The sequence below is a fragment of the Lithobates pipiens genome, unplaced genomic scaffold, assembly GCF_037356315.1.
Source record: "Lithobates pipiens isolate NorthernLeopardFrog02 unplaced genomic scaffold, aLitPip1_a1.2 Scaffold_13, whole genome shotgun sequence".
Classification (NCBI taxonomy): Eukaryota; Metazoa; Chordata; class Amphibia; order Anura; family Ranidae; genus Lithobates; species Lithobates pipiens.
In genome coordinates, this window is record NW_027507718.1 from 196770378 (window position 1) to 196785141 (window position 14764).

The 14764-nt window shown below is 40.5% G+C and overlaps 1 protein-coding gene across 1 annotated transcript in view; it reads left to right on the forward strand.

Annotated features, from left to right (window-relative positions):
* The window catches only part of FRAS1 (Fraser extracellular matrix complex subunit 1), a 708831-nt gene that overhangs the window by 641729 nt on the left and 52338 nt on the right, over window positions 1-14764 (forward strand). The window contains exons 56-61 of the mRNA XM_077476089.1: window positions 42-386; window positions 975-1135; window positions 3767-3914; window positions 7495-7700; window positions 9812-9968; window positions 10363-10563. Coding sequence (XP_077332215.1) covers window positions 42-386; window positions 975-1135; window positions 3767-3914; window positions 7495-7700; window positions 9812-9968; window positions 10363-10563 — 1218 coding nt within the window. The remainder of the gene's footprint in view (window positions 1-41; window positions 387-974; window positions 1136-3766; window positions 3915-7494; window positions 7701-9811; window positions 9969-10362; window positions 10564-14764) is intronic.

The window sequence follows — 14764 nt, forward strand, 5'->3', positions numbered from 1 at the left end:
AGAACTAATTGTGTGCTTATATTGTTCTTTTTTGTCAACAGGTGATTCTGGAAGTGTTGTTTCTGCCATTTGCTACACAATACCAAAATCTGCTAAGGGCAGCAGTCTTTATGCTCTTCAGTCAGGCTCAGACTTTAAATCTAGAGCGATGACCAGTGAAAATCGTGTAGTTTTTGGGCCTGGAGTCACAATGTCAACCTGTGACGTCAAAGTGATTGATGACAGTGAATATGAAGATGAGGAAGAATTTGAGATAGCCCTTGCTGATACGTCTGAAAATGCCAGAATTGGCAATATTGCTACAGCCAGAGTTGTTATCGAAGGACCAAATGATGCTTCAACAGTCTCATTAGGAAATCTCACCTTTACTGTTAGTGAAGACATAGGTATAAATATGCTTTTCTACACTGAAATTGTTTGGCTTCTCTTAATAAATATCTATATTAGCTGTGAATTCCAATGCTGACTACCTTAAGAAGTTAATTGGACAGTTTAAATCTATACATACTAGTAAACCCTCTTTACATTTTTTTTATAGGTTAATATGACAAGAGAGGTTTATAATATTCCAGAAGGTTCTGGAATATCCTTAGTGTGAGAAATAAATCTTCCAGTATTCTTTTTAATTCTTTCTTGCTGTGAATGCGAGCTTCATGGTGTAATGGATGTGCCTAAGATGAGGACTAGGGAATGACAGAGTATAGATGGGTGAGGTACCCTATAAAGACTGCTGTAAGGGGTTCTACTGCATTACAGTTTGTACCAGTGTATTCCCTCACGCATTAGTAACTGCACAAGGGAAAACCATGCATTGTCATGGATTATGCTGTTGAAATTTTTTTACCAGCTGCATGTCACAATTATAACTGAGCTACCTTCTGGTTGTGTCATTTAATATGTTTCACTCTCTCTATTTTGTATGTAATACCTTACAGAGTTCTGCTAATGGCCAAAAATGTACTTTCCTTCTACAGGCTCTATTGAGATACCTGTGCTCCGAAGTGGACCTGACCTTTCAGTGCCAACATCAGTATGGTGTGCCACTCGCCCTTCAGATCCACCCTCTGCTACTCCAGGCATTGATTATATCCCTAGCTCCAAGAAAATTGAATTTAGACCTGGTAAAACAATAGAGGTATGTAAAAACAGTATATTTCAAGACTTTGATATATTCGTCAGACACAATAGTTGATAGGTTATAAAAAAAAAAACAATAGCAATTATTTACACAGAGACATACATGTTATATACATGTATCTGTCACTGCTATGTAGGGTCCTCAAGGACACAGAACCTTTCAAAGTCACCACTACAACGAGCAAGTTGAAATTTCTATGGCTGCCACTATCATTCTTCGCAGGGTTGTTCTACAATCTTCCACACTAAATTCAACCCTGGGGGAGACGCTGCAGTTGAATGAGGAAATGGAGTCATAGTCTGTAGAAACAATTAAATTGAATCCAGTTCCAACCCAAAGGCCCTCTAAACATATTTTATTTCAAGTTATGTTATATAATAAGGGGTTTCACAAGCTTTCTCAGATATACAGTATGTATAGCTGAGAAACAGTACAGAACTTTTTATATTAAAGTGGATGTAAACCCTCACATATATCCAGTGAAGTGAACAGCCTCAGATGATACACAAAGATGAAACAAATCTTCCTACATAAGTTTTACATGTATATATGTTGTCTTCAACCTTACATGTTCTTTAGAAAGTGCAGATCGTGTTACAAATTTTCTCTTCCTGTTCAGCACTGGGAGTGAAGTCTGGCCATATAGCCAAAACAGCTGATTGGAGGAAAGGCACATACCCCCCCTCCACATAGGCAGTGCTGTTTCATGAATAGTTCAGCTGTCTGCTAATCTATTTATAGCATCCTCCCATGACACAAATTTCAGGCTCTTTTTATCACAGTTGATGGAGAACTTGTCAGAAGTTATCATGCTGATAACAGAAGAACGGAACAAGAGAACGCAATGGAACTCAGTGCTTTGAAGAGAGTTAAGAAAACACTACAGATATGTTCCCAGCTCAAATTTCATAAATAGGGTTTACATCCACTAAAGGGTGCCTGTGTCCCATTGGAATGTTCCTTCACTTGTCCCGAAACCACAACAGGAAGTCAAAAGGAATCCCCTTTCGGGCGGTTGTCAGCAGAACAGGTTTCCCAATTGGAAGATTTCTTCTCTTAGAACAGGGCAAACAGAAAGTGTGAATCTTCCCATCAGGGAACTAGAAATCTGACAGACGTTCTATTATCCAAAGCTAAAAACAAAAAAAATTAAGTTAAAATTTGAATGAACTTAGTTTAGTAGAGATTATAGTTTAAGAAAGCTACCAACTGTTTTTGGCTACCAAATACTAGATAAGCTGGTTGCACTAGAGTTACAGAAATGTGAAATATTTCATTTTTTTATATAGGTGAGAGAACTTTTACATACATATCTACATGTTGTACTAATATTATTCTTTGGGGTGCTGTGAACTTATAAATTATACAAAATTGTGTGCATATACAAATAAAGTGCATGGTGCTTAACTAAATAGTAATTAATGATTAGTTAATAATCCAGTGCTGAAATAACAGTGATTTTAAATATTTATCAATATCAATATTTACACCATCACCAATGGCAAAACTTCATGAGAAAACACCCGGTGGATGTGAGTGAAATTCCGACTCACCAGACCACCATGACCTCTTTAACTAAAAAGGTCAGATGGGGCTTTTTTTAAATGTGGATCCGTGGTCTTGCTGGTATATCAGAGGAGATGTGGCTGGAATCTTGCTAATACTCCACTGCAGTAACAATTAGAAAAAATTAAAAAACAGGACCATAGTGTGATACAGTTTAATTTAAAAAATTGTTTTAAAAACATGAGCCAAATGGCTTACATTAGTAAGTGCCTTTCCTCAGCACTGGAGGTATAAAGCATCTGTCACCAGGTAAATGGAAGGAATAGCCGTCCCGCTCACGCTGTATTGATTGGCATGCGTTCCACCGCCACGGTGAGACAGAAACCGATGGCCGCAAATAACTTGACCGGGATGCGCCTCGACATACGTTTCGTCTTCACAATGTCATCAGGAAGCGTACTGATGATGTATTTTAATTTAGTATAATTTATTAAGTTTACAGCGCCCCCTATTATTATACACCCCAAATCAGACAAGGCTAGCACTATTGCACTTTGAGGGGAGCGACTTTTATACTGTATATTTATAATTTTCTAGAACTAGCTCACTTAGCTATGCCGCGAGGTTCTTCTATTTTTCACTAATATTATTCTGGCCTTACTAGTTCATTCTAAGTTTAATGGTCCTTTAGGTATGGTTAGTCTAACTTTTCTAATAGATTAAAAGCTACCTTACTTTTAAGGAATAAGGTCCCTTTAATGAAAAAAATCCATTACACTATGTGTGCGCTCTTGTAAACCTCTAATTTTATGAGAACATTTAAGACCCAGGAGACATGCCTAGCTTTTCTCTATGACAGCTTTAATTAAAGTGTCCCCAATGCTTCTTATGATTCTTATGATTCCAATTAAAATGCTGTAAAGGTGGTCAGGAAAGCACTGCACTTTTTGTATAGAATTTACATTTTATTTTAAAGTTATTTCATGTGGTTAAGTTATTTTGAATTGTTATGTATACAGTCAAATGTAGTTGTTTATTTTTAAACCTGTTCACAATAAGTGAGTACTGGCAATAATGTAATGTAATAAAATATATGTGACTTTACTTATTTCTTTATTACAGCACTGCACTCTGACAATCCTTGATGACACACAGCACCCAGTTATTGAAGGACTGGAAACATTTATTGTGTTTTTAAGTTCTGCACAAGGGGCTGAACTTATCAAACCATTTGAAGCCACTATTACCATTAACGATACCTTTCAGGATGGTAATATGTTTTCTTGTATATATTACTCCTTTTATCTCTCTCTGGGTATTCTGCAGCTATTTACAGAGCACGTAGATTCATTAAGATTAGTCCTCACCCCTAAGGTTTTTTTTTGTTTTGTTTTTTAATGTTATTGTGCAAATGAATATTATTCATACAGTACATCAGACAGGGGTTACATCCAGATCAATGAAGAAATATATATACATATATATATATATATATATATATATATCAATTTTCTCTTAGCTGAGCCAATCAGGACTCCACCCCTATCATACACTGAAATATATGTGCTTTTCTTCATTTTTTATAAAAAAACAAACATTAAACCAGAACCAAAAACCAGTCGGATAACCCAACTGAAAAACCCTCTCTCCCCAGGGGATGTCTGCATTTAGTGTTGTGCTCGATAGGATACAAAAACCCAACTCCATCCACATTGAAAGAAGTATACTCACTATCTTCCCACTGTCATATTTTTCAAAAAGTGAAAGTCGTCTTAAGCAGTCTAATGGTCTCCACCCCTCCTCTTCCAGCGTGTTCTCAGAGTCAACCCACCGAAAACCATACCTTCCTAAAATTCTTGGGAGTCCCTCTAGCTTCATAGGTCATTTTATACATCAGCACATCAGCATTTATTATTTTTATCCACATCCCCAGCATCAACTGTTCGTCATGTATCCAGTGTCTGGCAATGAGTTTCCTCACACCAAAGAATAGGATCCTAAGGAACAGTTTTGTGTATGTATTTATCTCCTCTTGATCGAAGACCCCAAGGAGGCATCTTTGAGAGGTGCAAAATGTAGGCAGATCAAACTGGTCCGAAATAAATTCAGTCACCTGCGACCATAGTGGTCTCACTTTTTTGCACTTTTTTGCATTCCCAGACCATATGTAGGAAAGTGCCCTCTGCCCCCTTTCATTTATGGCGGACAGCCGATTCCCTCCTTTGCATTCGGTAAAGTCTAGCTGGTGTATAATACTGTTGGTGAAGGTAACGGAACTGAATAATTTCATCCATAGAGGAGACAACAGACACCAAATATTTGTCCAGTACCTCCTGCCACAGTTCTTTCGACAACGCCGGGACACTCACCCCTAAGGTTGATTACCATCTATGCACAGGGCACTTTTGAATAGAAACCTATCATCGTTTGTGTAGTTCTTTGAAAAGATGGAGGAAACATGGATAGAACATACAAACTCCAAGCATATGGTACCACTGGTAGAAACTGCAAGTCCACAGTTCTAGCCATACAGGCACTACCAAAGAATACCCCTGAGGTTGTGTGGGAAGATGTAAAAGAGAAATAGCATTATCTGGGAAAGCAGACAAGAGAATAAGTATTAAACAAAATGCTAGCTAGCTGGGTTCTTTCCACTGTCTCCTCTTACCATGAAGATCCTAGTTAGCTGTATGCCACCAGTGAAAACATGGGGATATTTTGTTGTCTTTTTATCCTACCCAAAAGAATAAAGTTATGTACCAAACGATTGTCCATACTGTTAAAGTAGATATAGGCCCAACCACCACGGTCTCTTATAAACTTTATGTTAATTTCAAAAGTACATTTTGCTCTTTTTAAATCTGCATTTTTCATTAAAATAATACCTGGTCATCTTATCATTGAAGATTCCTGTTAATGGGGTGACAACAGTCTCCCAGTTGTGCACCTGCATTTTCACGCTGTCATATGTTCCTCCGATGGAGACTACAAGCTGCCATGCTGACATACATTGCCCAGGCATAGTCCAATGTTGTCACTATTAGGAAGCTGGTTCAGGGGAATAATGTGCACCTGATGCTTGAACAAGTGCATGTAGACAGGAAGTGATTAAAAGAGGCTTCAGGTGATAAACAGAACAGAGATCAGGAAAAAGATGAAAACAGGTGAAAACAGAATTTGTTATACAGTATAAAAAAAAAACATGGCGTAAACAAACATGGCAAATGTTTATGAAAAACAGTGCACAGAACAAATTTAAAGCGGAACTTCACCCAAAAGGGGAAGTTCTGCTGGTTTTCATGTTCCCTCCCTCCTCTTTAACAATTAAAAAAAAATTTGGGGGGGGGGATGAGAGGTTATCTGATTTTGACAGGTACCTGCTCCTACTTTGGAAGTTTGGCGCCCCTCCTTACCTTCCAGCTTTCTGGAACACATCACAGGTCCTGGAAGACTGCGGGGCCATTCACAAAGCTCAGCATGGCTTGCACACACACAGTAGGAAGTCGCAAGGCTTTACTTCAGGTTTAATTAACATGTCGGCACCTGAACCCAAAGCCGATTGAAGAATCAGCTCAGGGGAGGATAGAGCTGAATCCCTGGACAGGTAAATGTCCTTCTAGTAACCTCCCTGGCGGTATGATTTGTTCTGGTTTTAGGTGCTGAAAGCGGTACAATTATTTTGCATGGAAATTTGGCGTTTTATATTGTAGTCCTGTAATTCTTAGGAATAACTCTCTTAAATCTGTTCAAACCAGAGTCTAGCAGACATCCCGGGTATGATAAAGTTTATAATATAATAAATAATAATAAAAATTATTCAATAATGTAATCAAATCCTAAAACACTGAAAAAGGGACACTTTCTGGTTGCTAAGGACAATCTCCAAATTCCAGCCATAAAAAACAGTATTTATAATAATGCATGCAGGGCACTGCACAGACCACTAGGGACAAAGGGGGTGTGTATTTTTGTATACAGTACTGTAATCTGTAAGATTGCAGTACTGTGTGTGTTTTGTGTACTTTTACTTTTTTGAATTTGGAGCCGATCTCCACTCCCGTGCACCGTAACGTCACAGGGAACAGAGCTCGGTGACATTCGGGCACTGTGAATCGAGCGGAGGACAGCTCGATCACACAGCGCAGAAGACATCGCTGGATCCAGGGGACAAGGTAAGTAACTTCTCCGTGTCTTCCCTGTATCCAGCGATGCAATCCCGAGTCTGGCTTGGCTGAAACTCCTCTTTAAGCAAACTTTGCAGTTCATGCAAAGTGCTCCTATTCAACAAGCACTCCATCCCCAATCTTAATCCGCTGCATTAAACTGTTCACAAAATGCGTGTTTGGAAAAAATGTTAGTTAAATTATTCCCCATTATCCTCTAACAAGAGCCCAGGGAATGATGAGTATCCAAAAGCTTGCAAGTTAACAATTTAAATGTTATTTAGCTACAGTTTACATCTATTTAAATGATACTGTTAGTATTTATTGCCATTTGTATTTATTGCCATTTGTATTTATTCTGCAATGGCGAACAGATAATTTAATATATATAGGCATTCAAAGTAATAAGCATCCCTAACAGGTAAAGTTACTGCATTTATTAAAGAATTTGTGTTTTTATATGGATGTACTCCACACACAACTGCTTGGTATCTTTTTAGAAGAAAGTTAGAACATGTACTTTCCAAAATAAAACACTTTACCCATGTTAGGGTGTAGAAAGTGTTCAATTTTAACTGCTACCTAATGTTTTGCATTGTGAACTGCTGTTAGCTCCACTTTTTGGGAAATTTGATGTTATTTGTTGTTTGGTTGTTATTTTTTTGCTAATTTTTGGTTTCCTTATAGTCCCCAGTATGCAGTTCAGTAAGGATGTATTGACAGTGAAGGAAAAGGATGGATTGCTTCATGTTCCTATTATACGTAGTGGGGATCTGAGTTATGAATCCTCAGTGCGTTGTTACACACAGTCTCAGTCTGCACAAGTGATGGATGACTTTGAAGAGAGAAGAAATTCAGATGATTCCCGTATTACATTTCTTAAAGGAGAAAAAGTAAGTATATAAATGACTGCCAGATAAGTAAGTCATACTTGTTTGTATGCCACACCATACCATAGCCCGATTCATGTAACTGTTTTGGGATAATTTATTAAGGCAAACAGCATTGTAAAAAGTTAAGTACCCTATAGCATCCAATCAGAATTCATCTGTTCTTGATCTGACTACAGAAAACGAAATTGTTCTTTGCACTCAAGTATTAGGTGTGCTTTTGTTGAGGTTAACAACTCCATTGTTGGTGTAGTCACAGCAAGTTTTGCATTTTATTTTCATGACACAAAGTAAGAAGGGTGCACCCAGCCTAGTGTATTACCAATGGCACCATTAAAGGGATATTTATAAACCAGTTCCCGACCAGCGCGTGCCGATGTACGTCGGCAGAATGGCACGGGCAGGTATGTCCAATCTTTAATGCTGCCCTGCCATCGCGAGCGCGCCACTGGCGGCACGCTCGCGTGCTGGTCAGGACCCCCGTGAGTCTGGTCGCGGGTCCCGCGGACTCGATCGCTGCGGGACCCGGCTGCCGCAGGACCGGGCATAACCGTGATCGTCTCACGGGGCAGCTGAATGAGAAAATGCCGTTGTAAACAGCATTTCCCCGTTCTGCCTAGCAACTAGTGACGCTGATCTCTGCTCCATGTGATTGGAGCAGAGATTAGTGTTCACTAAATTAAAGCCCAGCCGCCCAGTTAGTAACACATCCCTAGGAACACTTAACCCCTACACTGCCACCCACTGGTTAACCCCTTCACTGCCAGTGTCATTTACACAGGAATCACTGCATTTATATAGCAGTGATTGCTGTATAAATGACAATGGTCCCAAAAATGTGTCAAAAATGTCCGATGTGTCTGCCATAATGTCGCAGTCACAATAAAAATCGCTGATCGCCGCCATTACTAGTAAAAAAAAAAGTTATTACTAAAAATGCCATAAAACTATCCCCTATTTTGTAAACGCTATAACATTTGTGCAAACCAATCAATAATCACTTATTGCGATTTTTTTTTTACCAAAAATATGTAGAAGAATACGTATCGGCCTAAACTGAGGAAAAAAAATGTTCTTTTATATATTTTTGGGGGATATTTATTATAACAAAAAGTAAAAAATAATGAGTTTTTTTCAAAATTGTCGCTCTATTTTTGTTTATAGCGCAAAAAATAAAAACCGCAGGGGTGATCAAATACCACCAAAAGAAAGGTCTATTTGTGGGGAAAAAAAAGACGTCAATTTTGTTTGGGAGTCACATTGCACGACCACGCAATTGTCAGTTAAAGCGACGCAGTGCCGAATCGCAAAAAGTGGTCTGGTCTTTGACCAGCAAAATGGTCCGGGGCTGAAGTGGTTAATGAGGCAGCTGTACCTTTGAGACAGCATATAACCCGTGGTGCAGACATATATATTTTCTTGATCTAGAAATCCAAAAGATTAAAATTAAACAAAAGAATACAAATAAAACATATATATGTGTGTCTTATAACATATAACACACTTGTCAGTCCTAACTCATTATATAATATATAAATCAATATTGCATGAGCAGACATTTAGCTCTTAGGAATAGGGACCACCCTCAAAATGTAGTGTCTGCTATACATTTATTTTGGATGTCAACTCATTGATGTTTGTGAGTATATTTGTCTATTCTTTTTAATAAATGGTGCAATTGGTGGTGCACTAGGCTGGTGCACCCTTCTTGCTTTGTGTCAAGCAGTGTTTTGGATTCCCCCTGCCTGAAGAGGGCTGCAAGGGCGTAGTGGGTACCTGGTGACCTGTTTAACATAAAAGCCAAAAAGAGCACCAGCAGTGGAGAGCATCCATTATCATTCATATCCACCACAGCACAGAAGTTTCTTGTATGTTTTGACATGCATTTTTTTAATAGAAACATCTGTTGACATGTTGGTAAAATATGCATAAAATCTTATAGTTTTTTAAGAGCAGTAACATAGCAAAATCATAAATGGAAAAATAAATAGTATTTTCTGTACAGACAGAATCCACATCCTTTAATGACTTGTAGCTGTCAGTTATGCCCGCCATTGTTTCAGGGGTCCCTTGCGCTTGCACACAATGTATGACTGACATATCTTTGTAAATAGGTAAAAAACTGCACAGTTTTTATCAATGATGACTCCGTATTTGAACCAGAGGAACAATTCAAGATATATCTTGGCAATCCACTTGGCAGTCATTGGAGTGGAGCCAGGGTTGGGAAGATTGATATGGCCACCATTACTATATCTAATGATGAAGATGGTAAGTACTGTATATAAATTGAATCTATTACTAACATATGTGTTTAAATCAAGTCATATGCAATATATAACTTTATTTCTAGTTCCATACCGCTTAGCTTATAATTGTTAAACTGTTGTAGTGGACCCACAGAAGACATTCAGACAACTCTTGTTGAAATAACACAGATCAAAACATGATATTGCAAGGCCAACCTCATTTGTTTTTCATATGTCTACTACACAATGGGCTTTGTCAGTATGCTTTTTAGTAATATTATGAAAGTACTAAACTGTGTTAAAAATCGTAGTTTATATTTTTGGCACATTTTCTGTCAATGTGTTTAATGTTTAGTAAATGATCACTCAATCTGCTTATAAATTATTTATCATGAACCTCTTTTTACAATCCATAGCACCAACTATTGAATTTGAAGAGTCTACTTATCAGATCCGGGAGCCTCAGGAGCCAGATGGAGTGGCTACTTTGAACATCAAAGTAATCAGAAAGGGAGATCAGAATAGGACATCCAAAGTTCGCTGCAGCACACGAGATGGATCTGCTCAGTCAGGCGTTGATTACTATCCAAAAAGCCGGGTTCTTAAATTCAGTCCTGGTGAGTTTTTTTGCCAAGAACTTAGGGCAACTGGTGGCAGTAAACTTGTTAATGAAAGTTTAAATACTTCTGTGGTTCTGGATTCTGGTCAAATAGATCTGCAGGAATGTGCGAGCCTTCAGGGTCAGAGGGAAAGGTTTAATGTAGTGGACATTCTGTCTAGAAAAGTTCATGTGCCCCACAATAAACCCAGCACTACTATTTAAACTGTGTAAATCTTCAGCTACTGACCATGCAAAGAGCTGTCATTAGAAATCATGGGGCTGCACTGTTCTCTTGCACTCTGCTGGTATGATGCTGCACTGGGGCCACCACCCCTGCAGAACTTTTGTTACCCACAAAAAATTGAACATTTACTGACAGAGCAATGGCAACTTGAAACTTTATCAGACACTAAGGCTGGGTTCACACCATTGGGAATTTGCAATAGCAGGAGATTTTTACCGGCTGTCTATGCACAGGAGCCCTCTGCGTTTTTTGGTCTATTTCAGGTCCTAATTCAGCCAAAAATCTGGCTAAAATCAGACCTGAAACGGTAAACGGTTACGAACAGGAACCCTGCTGGGAGCCGCATCGGTATTAGGTGTGAACCCAGCTTAAAACAATTATACCTCTTTCACACTGCAGGATAGCTTCAGCCACTGGATTCCTGGGGCAAAAATAAGCTGCATCCAGGCTCAGACCTCTGTCCCTAACCACAGCTATTTGCTATGTATGCAGCTACATGCAAACATAAGCGACCACTGTCCGCCCACTATTTGTTTAAATGGGCTGAGAGGTCACTGCTGAATGCATAACCCAGTCATTCCAGCAGCAAGAATATGTTGATTCTTGCCACAGAAATCCAGTGGGCACAGCTACCTATCTGTGAAAGAGGCCTACATATTTAAACAGTATAAACATTTTTAACATTGTAACAAATACTGTTAAAGTGTTTGTAAAGGCTTGTTTTTTTAAAATAACAAACATGCCTATATTTACCTGCACTGTGCAATGGTTTTGCATAGAGCGCCCCCAATCCTCCTTTTCTGCTCCCGTGTCACTGGATTTGATTGACAGCTGCGTGAGCCAATGGCTCCTGCTGCTATCAGTCTGTCCAATGAAGGCTCTGTGGGTGTATCTGTCTGCTACGGCTCCTTTTCAGAGGTCGGACTCGCTGTTTGTAATGGTAATTGCTGTTGGTAATGCCATAAGGGGACGAGTGCCTCCCTTTCCTGTCATGGCACATTCTACCAGGGAAATTGGTGCCTCTTGTGCTTTCTGACATCAAGCGTCTGTTTCCCAGGCGTGTAAGGCGGTGACCTGGTCGTCCATTCACACTCTCACAAAATTTTTGGTTCATGTGAGCGCATCTTCGGATGCTTGCTTCGGAAGCAAGGTTTTGCAGGCGGCTGTTTAAGGTTGCAACTCCTCCATTGAGGAGCTCTGGTTGTTATGGGTGGAGTTATTGTTGTTTGCTGTTCCCACCCCTCGTTTCTTTGACACTGCTTCGGGATGTCCCTAAGGTCAAGAGCTGCTGTGTCCGTCAATGAACGATAGAGAAAATAGGATTTTTGTACTCACCATAAAATCCTTTTCTCTGAAGTTCATTGACGGACACAGCACCCACCCCTCCTATTTATGTTTGTACTGCTTTTGACTAACTGAGCTGCTGGATGCAGTGTAAGGGGTTATAGCCAGTAGTACTGCCCCCGGGCGGTACTGTGCAAGTGTTGCTGTTTTTAACACTTTCTGCCTAGTCCTCTCCTAAAGGGGCAATATAACCCTAAGGTCAAGAAGAGCTGCTGTGTCCTTCAATGAACCTCAGAGAAAAGGATTTTACCATGAGTACAAAAATCCTATTTTTCCCTTGATTAACTTTATCTATAAATGTCAGTACCCAGTTATATTATGTACATTTAGGAAAGAATCCAGGACTTTTTAAAGTAATCTACTGAGCTTGTCAGAACCACCTCTGGAGGGAGTCTATTCCACATTTTCACAGCTCTTACTGTGAAGAAACCTTTCCGTATTTGGAAATTAAATCTTTTTTCCTCTAGACGTAAAGACTGCCCCCTTGTCCTCTGTGATGACCTTAAAGTGAATAACTCAACACCAAGTTCACTATATGGACCAATTATGTATTTGTACATGTTGATCATATCCCCCCTTTCTGGTTGTCATCAGAGTAATCAGGACTAGTGTCCCTATTGGAAGATTCCCACTCATCCCTGTTCTGGTGATAACCCAAAATTTGGGATTTTATTTCAGTTTCACTCATGTAGAAACCTGTAGCATGCTCCGGCAATTAGCAGGCATGGTGTGATTTCACCTAAGAGTGGGAATTCGGGGGCGTGGCTTAGCGGCTGATGTAGGAGGACGTGTGTGCCTGGAGCTCCGTGCTTCCATTCTGCCAGACTTGTCCACACAGCTGCTTTTGGGGCCATCCTGCTCTGCTGGTCACAAGGAAAACCCCGGACCACCGCTGTGCATGCCGAGAGACCCGCTGCCATGTCCAGACGACATACCGGAGGCAGATTACAGACAGACCCCCCGGGCCAAGATGGCGCCGGCATGAGGCGTGCAGCCAAGGATCAATATAAGGAGGCCGCACAGAAGCTCCTGTATGGGGGGAAAATATACAAAGATGCCCTAGCTGGCCAGCCCTCATCCAGGGGCACCCCTGAAAGCTCTCTGGAGGCAGATGACACAGTGCCCTTCGAGGATGAAGATGGATTGTCAGCGGCATGGCATACAGTGAGTACCCCTAAAGATAATAATGTGCTTGAGACACAGGTCATCATCCCTAATGAAGCTGAAGTAGAGCCCAAATTAAGAGACATATTTACTGCTGTAACATCATGTAATCAGTCCATTACTGCTCTCTCTGAGGATATCAAAGGAGTTAAAGCTGAAATAACTTTTGTTCGCCATGATATGCAAAAACTTAGAGAGAGAGGACATCTGCCCTTGAAGGCAGGCTGAGTACAGTGGAGGATGATCTGGGGCCCATGCAAAGAGACCTAAAGTATAATTGCCATCTTACTGAACAGCATGCTGTGCGACTTGATGAAATGGAAAATCGCATGAGGCGCAATAATATAAGCGCCTTGGGAATCCCGGAACACGCGGAGGGTAAAAATCCGGTTGACTTTACTGAAAACTGGCTGATCTCCACGTTTGGTAGGGAAGCTCTCTCGCCACTTTTTGCAGTGGAACGTGCTCACAGAGTGCCCTCGTGCCCTTTACCTCCGGGCAACCACCCCAGACCCTTTTTGTTTAAACTACTTAACTACAGAGTCAGGGACACGATCCTGTCCAAAGCCAGGGGACTGCCTGACAAGATGGAAATTGAAAACTTTAGAATCTCGCTGTTTCTGGATTTTTCTGCAAAAGAGGAGAGCAACCTTTAATGACGTCAAATGGAGACTCCGAGATCTAAATGTTCAATATGGCATGTTATACCCAACCCGATTCCGTGTCACTGCCCTGGGCTCGACGCACTTTTTTGACAGTCCCGCGGTGGCGGCGCAGTGGCTGGACCAAGAAGACAACGCACTCAAGGCTGCAAGGCAGCAAAGACCTCCTCTATCGAAATAAAACTTGATCGAGACAAGCTAACTGGAATCACATTTACACAGGCCCGGTGGAGGGTAAAGGACTTTATATCAGTTACCAGTCCACTAGTGCTCCATGTTACCTGCGCATGTGAAACCATATTTGTCACTTAGAAGTACTTTCTATGGGTGTTTCCATGCCCCCCCCCCCCCCCCCCGCTCCAGAGTTTTTGCGGAGGGTTATTTCTACTTTGCCCTTACTGGTTGAGAGCCCTGTTGGCTCCGAAGATGACACTGCTACAGTTTTATATTTTTTGGTTGTTTTTTTTTTCTCCTTTTTCTTTCCCCTCTCCCCCTCTTCTTCAGATCCACACAGGACAGTGACTTCCTACCCGAGCATCCGAAACTACCTCTGTGACTTCTCAGTGGACTCACTGCTCGTGAACTCTATTTGGGAGCCTCAGGTATTGCTGTAAGCAGGTCGCTTATAGCTGTTAAGTTCAAATTAAGTGTGTTTGCCTGCTTTAGTCTACTTATGATGGTAACCATGCTACTTCTGTACTTAATTATACTGCCTACAAATGTTGGCTACTGTTAGATTCATCTCATGGAACGTTAGGGGGCTGGGCAACCCGGTAAAAAGACTGGCGGTGTTGGGGCACCTT